The sequence below is a fragment of the Uloborus diversus genome, chromosome 10, assembly GCF_026930045.1.
Source record: "Uloborus diversus isolate 005 chromosome 10, Udiv.v.3.1, whole genome shotgun sequence".
In the NCBI taxonomy this organism is placed as follows: domain Eukaryota; kingdom Metazoa; phylum Arthropoda; class Arachnida; order Araneae; family Uloboridae; genus Uloborus; species Uloborus diversus.
The window spans coordinates 79013649-79026256 of record NC_072740.1 but is presented as its reverse complement, the minus strand read 5'-3'; the positions used below and the strand labels follow the sequence as shown (position 1 = coordinate 79026256).

General features: G+C 36.2%; 1 protein-coding gene across 1 annotated transcript in view; it reads right to left on the bottom strand.

The window, feature by feature from the left end:
- LOC129231304 (vesicular integral-membrane protein VIP36-like) overlaps positions 1–10068 on the bottom strand; it is a 36693-nt gene extending 26625 nt beyond the window's left edge. Inside the window, exon 1 of the mRNA XM_054865592.1 lies at positions 9754–10068. Coding sequence (XP_054721567.1) covers positions 9754–9877 — 124 coding nt within the window. The 5' untranslated portion in view covers positions 9878–10068. The remainder of the gene's footprint in view (positions 1–9753) is intronic.
- Between the last annotated feature and the right edge of the window lie 2540 nt (positions 10069–12608).

Below are 12608 nucleotides of genomic sequence, written 5' to 3'. Positions count from 1 at the left end.
TTAAAGTTAATCATCCTTGTTAGCATCGAAAAATCAAAACCCATATAGTTTTCTAACAAAATAACAATTAAACATAGCACCGCACCCGTAAAAACGCAAATATTGACAAGCTGGTAAAATGATGAGAATATTTTCTAATCAAGTCATTATAAAGGTTCAATGCCAGAAGCTAAGTGGTGATAATTTTGAAGTTGGTAACCCTATCTGAAGCGATCATGTTTTTTCCCCACCCATATCCCCCTTTCCCCTATCCCTTTGCAGTTCTAAGTTCATTTCGCAGATATATATTATTATTGTTTATTAAATCATGAGCGGGGGGGGGGGGGAGAAAAATGCTTACCAATGCCTTTTCACAAAAGTTTACAACAACACCGCTGCTAATTAGCTGTGATAAAACAAACAACCATTATATTGATTTGGCAGTAGCAATTATTTATCGCTTCGATTTTTTTTTTTTTTTTTAAATTAGTCGATTTTGATTTTGTATAAGCCGATGCCTCTAATTTGATTTTAAAAAAGGTTCCAAAAATTATCGGTTTATACACAGAAATATGCGTTATTTTGCTTTCAGATTTGCTCTTTCAATAAACAATTTGTGAAAGATCCGATCTTGTCCATCAGAATTTTGTGAAGGGTCCGTTTTGTTTGATCGGGATATTGTGAAAGGTCCGTTTTGTTTGATCGGGATTTTGTGAAAGGTCCGTTTTGGTTGATCGGATTTTTGTGAAGGGTCCGTTAACGGACCCAAATATACTCTGGCCAGACCCCTGCATTAATTTCTTCAAAGTTTTGGTTCTCTTCGTGAAGATATCGAAAAGTAAAAAGTTAACTGTTCATGAAAGAGAGCAGATTTTTTTTTTCAGCGGTGATGATTAGCTGTACTATTGCGAAAAAAATTGGAAGATTGAAGTCAACAACTTTTTTAAATTGAAACACAGTTATGATAAAAAGAACACAGGGGAAAGCCCTAATGCTTTGTCTTCGCGTGATGGAGGAAGTGTTTGCAAACTTACATCATCTGAAAAGTACTCAGGCAGGAAATTTATTTAAAAAAATGTGTTTAAATGTTTTTCAAAAACGATGTATAACGCAATTAGAAGGTGTGGAGGTTATATTTATGCAGCAAAATTGCCTAAACCTCAATTACTGATTAGGTACAACATAGGGCATCTGAAATTTAGCCAGGAAATCATAACCTGGGGTAACCAATGACTACAAATAATTTTTCTGACGAAAATGAGTGAAATTTGGATCGATCAGACAGATGGAAGCAATATTGGCATGATTTATGAAAGGAAATGGAAATATTCTCCTAGCGAAAATGAAATGGAGACTCTAGCATGACTTGAGAGTGCTTTGTTTATAAATGTGTGGGCTCAGTTATGTTTATTTAAGGTAAAATGAATTCACAAGCATATCAAAATATCCTCACAAGCCATCTTTTACCAAATGCTAAATTTATTGCTGGAGAAAATTCGAAATATCAGCAAGAGAGTGCACCTATCCAATCGAGTAACAGTGCAAAAAATTGGTTCCAAGTCAACAATGTTAAAATGTTGAATTGAGCAACTAAGTCTCTAGATCTTAGCCCAATATAGAACTTGTGGGATGACTTAGCAAGATCATTTTACACAAATGGGAAACATTTTGCTTCATCAAACAGAGCTGAAATTTACTATCGAAGATGAATAGCATGAAATAGATACAAACATTATCAAAAACTAGTTTTATCCACGAAAACAAGAATATTTGAAGCAATTTGAAGAAATGGCTCCTATGCAAGCTCATAAATGTTTCAGTTTTTGTTTTGATTTGCTTTTTTCTGTGTTGGCCTTAAAGATTTTACTCAGGTTCAAATATTGATCTGAAATATTTTCTGATAAAGAAATACTAACAAACAAAATTTTTGGCCTTTTTTACTTGTATTTAAGGTTAATAATTATCACTGAAATGATTCTTTGATCCTAAGTTAAAGATGTGTCCAATTTCTTAAAAAAGTTAACTGGCCTTAAAGTTTTTACTCAGACTGTAAGTTGGAAAGAGATGCATCAAACATTACTTCTAACATTTCTTTTCCACACTATTAAGTAAAGTAAAAGAAAACTTGCCCTTAAATATCATTGAACCAAAAAGTGCTGCACTTGTCATAATGAGCATAATTGACACAATTCTGTACTAGAAATCTTCATACAGCGAAAACTGATCGAGTAACGCCCCTCACTTCACCAACAACTCAAATTATCGTCTGCTTTGAAATTGTAAAATTAGATTCTCAAAGAAAAAAAAAGTGAAGGTTATCACTCAAAATAAAATATCGTCTCTTTCTTAATCCCAGTTATTTGATGAAAAATAAATGAAAGAATATTTTTATATAAATTCAAAATAATAATGGACTTAGCTTTTGTGGAACACGATAGATTGACAAAATTCTGTTTTGTTCATGTACATTAGCCTTAAAATTACTTTTAATCTAAGGTTTTAAAAAAAAATCTGAAATTTTCAGAATTTTATTCATTAATACATGTTGCTGTCAACCTGGAAAGATAGCGCTTGATTCTGGTGTGAATTAAAAATTTATCTTCATGCTTGCTAATCGTATATATTTTAAATTCATTTCTATTTTTAGCAAAAAGTAGAGTAAACTAAATCAGTTGTATATCACTCGAGGTTTATTTATTGCAATCGCGAGGATGCACTATAACGATATTTTCTGGCAATAATGATGAGCTGAAAATAGTTTTATACTGATAATGATTTCAAAAATGAAATCCTTAGATGTTGATGAGTTGCTAATTTCATGATTTTATGAACAGAATGGTTTAATTTTGCATATACAATTCTATAATGTTCTAAACATTTCTCTATACATATCTATTGAGCCAAATGAACATACCCAAAAATTATTTTCAGGCTATTACTGTATTGCATGTAGCATGTGGAATTCTACTAAGCATTAAGCCATAACAATGTAATTCAGTTTAAAAAAAAAACTTTCTATTTATTAACCAATTTTTTAAATCACAGGTCCCAACCTGTGTATATTGGTAACCAAATGTTAATACACTCTCCTGCAAAGTAGTGGAAATGTGACTTACATTAGTATGACTTTGAGGTACAGATTTTTTTGGAACACATCAAATTTGACGTGTTCCAAATTTTTGTGCTCAAAATTTTGAAATAAAATTATCCGGCACCCCAGCTAAGTTACTGATATTTTTGTTTTTACTTTTTTCGTTACATACAGTCTATTGGAGTGTAATACATCAGAACTTTCTACACCAGAACCTAAATAAAATATTTTTAAATTTACTTTTATATGCATATTTTCTTGCAGGTTATTTTAGTTGTTTTTCCTGCAAAGAATATTACTGATCTAATGAAACATTTTGACTCTATGTCAGTATGTCTTGCAGAGATCTCCAGCAACATTTTTAAATGAATGAAATCGTTCCAACGAACGGGTCAAAAGAATGAACTATCATCTGATGAACGAATTATGAAAAAGAACGACATTGCCCATCTCTACTTATAAGGTAAACAAACCTGTAGTGGCCACTTTAAGGTTTATTAAGATTCTGTCCAGAATTTTTCACAGGGTCTGTTTTTTGTAAAAAATCAATTAATCATGTAAAAAATCAAATAACTTGGCAGAGTTTTTATTATTATTTTTAAAGGAACAAATTTTCAAAATGACGCAAACCGCATCATTAAAACTTTTAGTTGGGTGTTTTCCTATTTACTGTTGAGAATATCATTCTTCAGGGTTTTCTGAGTTTTTTTTTTTCGGGGGGGGGGGGGGGGATCACTCTAGGGGAGATAAGTACTCTTCAAGTACCTATATCTATAGAACAATTCTACATTATGTTAAATTATATACCAGAAATGCTACATGTATAATACTTAAAATAATTGAAACAAAAAAAAATAAATAAACAAAATTCAGTCAGGGGTTCAGCATTCAATTTTGTGACCCAAGACACTCACGAAATTTCGTTTAAAACTTATTAATTTCGTGATTTTAATGAAAATAAAAACAGATTTTATTTGTTTACCTCTAAACAAAGCGTACTAAACATCAAAAATTCAAAAAATCCAATTCCTATAGCGGATGCAAAGAGATCGCAATCCTCACAGTAGGGCTGGGCGATGTAGGAACATCAGCAAGCAAATTTAAAAAAAAAAAAAAAAAAAAAAACAGCGTTGAAAGTGCAAAATAGCAATAAATATTACAGACATGTGTTTTGAAATTAAAAGGAACCTATTTTTTCAATGCAAAATGATGTGAGCTCATGGAAATATTCTCATCTGTTTACATTTAAAAAGGGGTTCCTTGAAACATCAAAATACATGTGTTTGGTGAATGATTATAAGATAAACTTTGTTCATCAATATATTTTCCGTCAAGAATTTAAAAAATTGCATATCCTGCAAGTTTTGGGAAAAATGGAGGTCTTGGTTTGCTAATGATACTTCCACACAGAGATACTAAGAACTTGAATTTTTAGGAAGGAGAAAGTTTTTATTTGCCAAATTATACTCTGAATTGTACTGAATCATAAAGATGAATAAGAACACAAACATGTATCTAATGAGAAAAGACATTATTTTTTAAAAAGGCAATTTCAAAGTAGTGTCCAAATTTACCGAAGCATTAGAAAAAAAATTTGTTGAATAAGAACATTTTTGGCAGGCCACAAGTAAGTCCATCGGGGTGCGCCTGCTTCCACAGCGTTTTGAAACAATTAAGAGATTAAAACAGCAATGATCATGGACCGGTGCTTAAACTTTGGTGCTTGGATTTGTAGTCGATGCGGTCTTGATGCATCGGTTTGGAGAAAAATTCTAAACCGGTTTAATGATGTGGGATTTACACCGTTTTTTTGTGATGCATCGCCAAGCCCTATCTCACAGTGAAGGGTATCAAAAGTACAAAATCAGCTTATAAACTAAAGATTTTTTGTAAAATTATCTTTAAATCAGATTTTAGGTCTATGATAAACATATCATTAATATCTATTGACACAGTAGGAGCAAAAATAAATTTAAACCATCGATTCAGCAGTTTAATTTTCGACTCATAAAAGAAAATGGAATCTTGCTTAAAAAACTTGAAATAAGTATTGCCGAAGAAATAAAGAGACTTTTTATTTATTTGCCTCCTAATAAAGCAAAGCTTGAAAAAAGAATGAAATTTGATTCTCATATGGGACATCCCCAAAGCAGAATACTACCAAATTTGCGACGTACGTTGCAGAACAGATGCCTGAGCTGCAGAACCATTCCGTTCAAATGTGAGAGGAAAACTGACTAAATTTTCTGCAGAAATTCTGCAAATTCCCATGAAATTTCTGCAGAAACTGTGGTGCAGAAAATCTGCAGAAACCGTTGCGCAGAAAATCAGCAAAAGGCGTGGTGCCGAGAATCTGCAGAAACCACTTTGCAGAAAATCTGCAGAAACTGTGTTACAGAAAATCTGCAGAAACCCAGGTGCCGAAAATCTGTAGAAACCGCGGTTACGATAATTTGGCAGAAAGCTTGTGATGTTGAATTTGATAAGTCCTTTACAGGGGACTTTCCCAATCGATCTTCATCCACTGCAATTTCCGCCATACCATGTATGTTTTGGAAACATGCCAACATTGAAACACGTCCATCGCCGGAAATTGTGTGTCTTGTTTGAGATTTCAATCCCTTTGCATCCAGAAAATATTTCAATCATTTAGAAAATTTTGAAGTGTTTTTTTATATGCAAATCAAACTTGATTCATTTTATTTATTATTTTAGTAATTTCTTCGTTTAGTAACATTTTTTAATTGCTCTCTCATGCCATGTAAAATTAACCAAAAAAATGTGGTTTGACACCTAGGTTCGGATTTTTATAAAATTTTGTTTCTTTGCTCTTTCTGTGCATTTTAGAAAGCATATAAACTATTTTTTGAGAATCTCAATCTATTTAGTTTGAAACCTTTTATAAAAGCTATTTTGATTTTAAAGTTTTCATGAGCAACTAATTTTCCAAATTTAGTGCTCTTTAATTAGTCATTTGGTTGAAAGCTGTGATGTTTCCAGAAATCTCTCATTTCCACAGAAATAAATAGCAACAGTCCAGTTAAAAAAAAAAGGCCTTTGTAAAACGATTTTGATTTTTGGCACCCAATTTGTGAAAAATGTTGCGTTTTTTTCGCGTACAATGCTTGAAGTACTTGCAGAACAATTTTGGTCAAATGATTTTACGTTGCAGAACATCGTAAAGTATTCTGCTTTGGGGTGAGACGTAAACAGATTGCATTTTTCAAAATGAAGGATTCAAAAGGATAAAACGATAAATAAAAAAGTTGATTTCAGTTAATCATTCTTGCTGGCATCAAAAATTCAAATCCAAGTAATTTTCTCCCAAAATAACAGTATTCAAACTTCTCACTGTAAAAACGCAAATACTGCCAAGCTTGTAAAATGATGGGAATACTTTCTAATCAAGTCACTATAAAGGTTTACACCAGATGCTAATTTTAGGTGATAGTTTTAAAGCTAGTAACCCTACCTGAAGCATTTACATTTCCCTCTCACCAGGGACGGATACAGGATTTCATTTTAGGGAGGGTCATGCTTAAGAACGTAGTATTACGTACAAAAATGTTTTTCTACGAACAACAATCCCCCCTGGTAAAAACTCTTCAAATATACAACAAAAATCGTTGAAATCATAAAATCTCTTCAAATATGCTTACAAAAACTATCGAAATCAGTGAAAAAATCATTTAAAAAATTTTCTTTTAAAATAATTTTTCAGTTTTAGAATGTAAGCCGAAAATTTTCAGAAACGACACTCAAAAGTTTTCGGAAATTTCGCATCACAAAGCCCATACTCGACACATCCATCCTGTATGCAGAAAAATAACGTCACTTAAAATAACAGAAAAAAATTCGACGAAAATCTAATTTAAAATTAAATTTTCCATAAATATAATGCAGACTTGATAAATTACTCGCCGACCGATTAATTCCAAATGTAGAAAATTGGAGGTTGACAAAAACGTCTCAGAGTCCAATACAGGATCTCCAGATATGTTTCCATCAGTTTTATCAGCAGTCCAAAAAAAGACTACACTGCTTTGTCACCCGAACGCTTTATTGTTTTTGTTATAGGCCAGGGGTTCCTAAAGTGGGTGCCGCAAGGGGGGGGGGCGAGGGGTGCTGCAAGCTGTCCATATTTTCAACATGCACATATAATTGAAATAGATTAGGGTGGCGAGAAATAATTTTACTTCGTTAAAAGGTGCCGTGAGTCAGAAAAATTGGGAGATTTATCAGAATTTTGTTGAGGGTCCATTTAGGTTGATCGCAATTTATAAAAGGTCCATTTTGGTTAATCCGATTTTTGTGAAGAGCCCATTTAGGTTACGATCGGAATTTGTACAAGGTCCATTTTGGTTGATCCGATTTTTGTTAAGGGTCCGTTTACGGCCCCGTATTTCCTTCGCCCAGACCCCTGCTTATATTTGAATCAGTAGGATTTCAGGTTTCCCAATGGATCAATCAAACGTGTAGGAGATAATACCCCCTGCACATCTGAATCCGTTGGGAGACCTGGAACCCTATTTCTTCAAACCTTGAAGTGGCCGCTCCTGATGTGTTTACCCTACATTCTATCATTTTATAAAAGAATCGATGCTGGTTTGCATTAAATTTGAGTCTTTCACACGTTCCACAGCAATGTCTAAATGAGAAAGCGCTTTAAAAGTCTCTTTGGTACAGATGTGATATACCCCACCATTTGGCGACATTCGATTTTTTTGCACAAAATTAAAATATTTTTCTCGCCAATGAGGCGATAATTTTTTATGCATGGCGTCCCTGGCCAAACTAACCTGTGTTTAGCAACCCGAAGGCAATCTTACAGATCTGCTCAAACTTGTTTACTTGGGTTGTTTGGGTTTCACGCAGGAGAGATACGTGGTGTTGTTTCGTGCAATATACCTTACAGGAATGCTTATTTTGTGTTAGTTTAAGTTCAGTTGTTGTGTTTTGAAGTAAAAACATTAGAAAATGCCAGTTTCTTCAAACTTGAAGGTTAATTAAAAGTTAACTCCAACGTGGTGTGTATCTGTAACGTGCCATTGTCATATGATGTATTGTTTTAGACTGAGTGTGAATATTTATACCATATAAAAAGGTAAGTTCTTTATTTTAGAATTCAAAAAAAAAACCTCTCACTTCCAAAATTCTTTGTTTTTACAAATCCTTGAGGGGTTCTTGTAGTTTTTAACTTTATTTTTACTGTATGTAAATTAATTTTACAGAAATAGTACGGTTATTTTGTTCTAAAAGTTAATTCTTATCGATGCCACAAATTATTTAGACATTCTATTAACGTGCCTCCTTTAGGTACTGAATTTTATGTTAACAATTGAAAGTTCTTTCGGTTGTACTCTTAAAAATGCTGAATTTTATTAATAAATCTGCACAATAATGGTGCATATTTCACACTTAAAACTGTGTCATTATTGTACACTGAACGGAAGGAGCCACCCTTGGGCGTCTCCATGAAAATATACATAACTGTGACCATACTCCGACTGTAATGTATATTAACAGTCGGAGGGATAACGGACCGAGCGGAGCGAGGTCCTGGCGAGCCAGAGGTCTCATAGTACTTTCGTAATGAGACCGAGGCAGGGCCGGCGAGCCGAGGTCTCATTACGAAAGTACTATGAGACCGAGGGCTCGTATCCCGGAGAAATGATGAAAAAAAAATTAATGCATTAATTTTGACTTGTAATTAATACAATAATTTATTTCATTGTATTTTAATATGTTTACAAAAAACCCCGGCCCTGTACATTTTTGAAGCATATATTCGTGATGTTTTTTGTTGTGCTTTTATGTTGTTTTTATATATATTGTGTTCTGAAGTGCTTTGATCATGTTTTTTTATCTGATTTTTTCCTGTTGGCGCTAAAAAAGCATCGCTAAGAACGATGTATGACATATGTCGTCATACATCCGTTTTCTTGGCGCCAACAGGAAAAAGTCGCCAAGGGTGGGGTATATCACATCAGTTCAGTCTCTTTCGTCATATGAACACGGGATTCGATTAATCTCATAGAACATCGGTTGCGGATAGGGCTGTTTACAGACCCCAATCTATAAATTTTGTGCCCCCCCCCTGCAAAAAATCAGCAGAACCTCTAACTGCATATGGATTTCTGTGCCACTAAAGGTCGCGGGCCCAACCACACAGCGGGTACGAAGATCCGGGTCTGGCATCTTTGTTTGTAGGTCTCTGGTGAGGATTGTAGGTTTGTTCTACTTCATCCTCTTAGAAAAAAAAATGACATAGACTAAAATTTCTACTTCTTGACTGCATTATGTTTAGCGAAATTGCAGCCGAAGAACACATATTTAAGTTTATCCTGATAAGAAAGAATATTTTAACCATCAAATATGAGAAAATATTGGACATAGATACTTTTTTTAGAGATCCCTAATCACCTGATAAAAACGGTCACGATAGTATTGTAAAAATTTCAATAACCAAAAATTACAAATACAAAAATAATAAATTTGCTACATTGAGTAACATTATTTTACAAAAATTAGAAAATGTGTAAATGCTGCAATTAGTAAAACCATGAATTACGCTGTAATTGAATTAGTGCACCGGCAATTAAAATCAAAATAGAACGTGAAGGATTAATTACGGAAGTATAATAGGGAGCATAAAAATGAAATTAAATATCCAATAAACTCACCTTGGTATGGTTTAATAAGCGAATGTTCTCTTTTTAAATAATCATTTGTATTCCATACAGCAAGAGCGATGGAAAGTTGTAAAATAAGAACCGTTAAGGACGTATATAAAGTATTTATTTCCATATTAACTAGTTGAGCTAGACGAATAACAAACAAACACTATGACGAAAGCTTTTGCTAACAAACTGAATGCAACTCAATAACAAAATACAGAAAAATTTACAAAATCATAAAACACATGACAGAACAGACATAACAGTAGCGTTCTCATGATCCATTGGAAAAAGGAAAATTTTATTGTTGCTCTCAAAAAGCGGATGACGATTCTAAAATTCAAACGATTTTTAATCGATTTACTTGATTTAAAATACCGTTTACTTTTAAAACATTTCGATATTTCTAATCTTTACATTACAGTTCGCTTCAGAGGAGAAAGTTTCAAAAAAAATTCTTGAAATCTACAATAAATTTATTGTATGATTTTTCCCCCCTCCCCCCACAATTAAATTCTTGGCCACGTTCGGAAATAACAGCTGGTTACACAGAGCTGCGTTTGGATCGCGTTCGCATAACTCTACCTGTTGCTACCGATTGCTTGATCACATGACAGTTGATGATGTCTGCGGTTTTAACCGGTTGTTCATCAACCAATGCTTCATTCAACGCTTTCGGTTGATCACCGGTACTTGCGCAGACATGACGCAGACAAGTAACATGCAAATGAAAATACTTATTATTAGTCAAAAATATCACGCTGTTCAACGAGAAGGCTAATTGAACGGCTGCGGCGATTGCGCCGGTAACTGGCTCAATAGCTCCCCAGCTATTGCGCCGGCATAGCCTCAGGCAATGTTCCCGGCATCGTTTTCATATAGGGACTCTATCTATTACCGGCGTAATAGCAGCAGGGCTATTGAGCCAGCAATTTTTTAAGGCGTAATAGCCACTGGGCTATTGAGCCAGCAATTTTTAAGGCGTAATAGCCAGCAAGCTATTGAGCCTTAATTTCGGATTATTATATCCCAGGGGTGTCCACCTATTGGGGATCATGGCGCAGACTGCGCCATTGAAATTTTTAGGGGTTGAAGAGTATTTTTCTCACTTTAAGGGGGCTCTTGATGCACTTCGGGGGGGAAGTCTTCGCGAAATTTAAGAGGATGAGCCCTTGTCCTTGGGGCAGATTTTTGGGTAAAGTCAAGGTGCCCACCTACGCGGGGGGGGGGGGGGGTATAGCATAGACTGCGCCATTGAAATTTTGAGGGGCAGTTTGAGGGATATTTTTCTCACTTTAAGGGGGTTCTTGCATTTCGGGGGAGGGGGATTTATGGCGATGCGCCCATGTCCTTGGGGCTGGTTTTGAGGTAAAATCAGGGGTGCCCACCTAAGCGGCGGGGGGGGGGGGGGCATGGTGCCGACTGCGCCAATGAAATTTTTAAGGGGGGGTTGAAGGGTATTTTTCTTACTTGAAGGAGATCTTGCATTTTGGGGGGGAGGGGGGATTTCGCGAAAATTTCGCGGATGCGCTCTTGTCCTTAGCGCTGATTTTGTGGTAAAATCAGGATGCCCACCTAAACGGGGGTGGGGGCCTGGTGAAGACTGCGACATAGAAATTTTTATGGGGGGTTTAAGGGGGGTATTTTTTTATTTTAAGGGGGCTCTTGCATTTTGGTGGGGTTAGGGAGATGCGCCGTTGTCCCTGGGGCTGGTTTTGGGGTAAAGTCACGGGTGCCCACCTAAGCGGTTGGTGCATGGCGCTGACTGCGCCATTGAAATTTTTAGGACGGTTGGAGGGGTATTTTTCTCACTTTAAGGGGGCTCTTGCATTTCGAGGGGGGGTCTTCGCGAAATTTAAGTGGATGCGCCCTTGTCCTTGGGGCTGATTTTGGGGTAAAGTCAGGGATGCCCATTTAAGCGGGGGGGGGGGGGGCATGGCACAGACTGCGCCATTGAAATTTTAAGGGGTGTTTGAGGGGTATTTTTTTCACTTTAAGCGGGCTCTTGGAGCATTTCGTAAGGAAGTCTTCGGGAAATTTAAGAGGATGCGCCCTTGTCCTTGGGGCTGATTTTGGGGAAAAGTCAGGGTGCCCACCTAAGCGGGGAGGCATGGCGCAGACTGCACCATTGAAATTTTTATGGGGGTTTGAGGGGTATTTTTCTCATTTTAAGGGGACTCTTGCATTTCGAAGGGGGGGGGGTCTTTGCGAAATTTAGGGAGATGCGCCCTTGCTCTTGAGGCTGGTTTTGGCGTAAAGTCAGGGCTGCGCCATTGAAATTTTTGGGGGGATTGAAGGGTATTTTTCTCACTTTAAGGGGGTTCTTGATCATTTCGGGGGGAAGTCTTCGCGAAATTTAAGAGGATGCGCCCTTGTCCTTGGGGCTGGTTTTGGGGTAAAGTCAGGGAGCCCCTTAAGCGGAAGAAGGGGCATGGCGCAGACTGCGCTATTGAAATTTTTGGGGGGGGGGGTTGAGGGGTATTTATCTCACTTTAAGGGGGTTCTTGCATTTCGAATGGGGGGACTTTGCGGAATTTAGGGGGATGCGCCCTTGTCCATAGGGGGTGTGGGCACCCCTGATATCTACTATTGTGAACAATTTAAAATTGGTTTCGTTTATTGCAAAGGAACTTTTTACGAGGATTCAACGTCTATCTGTTTTCAGTTCAATTTTAATTTTCACGTGTGAGATGGAATTAAGGCAGTCACATATGGAAACCTTAGTAAATGACTTATCTTTTGTTTTCTTAGAAATTCATCCGTCTATTTCAGGACTACGGAGTCGGAGTCAGGTTGATTTTGGGGTAAAATCATTGGTGCCCACCTAAGCAAGGGGGCGGGGGGGGGGGGGCATGGCGCAG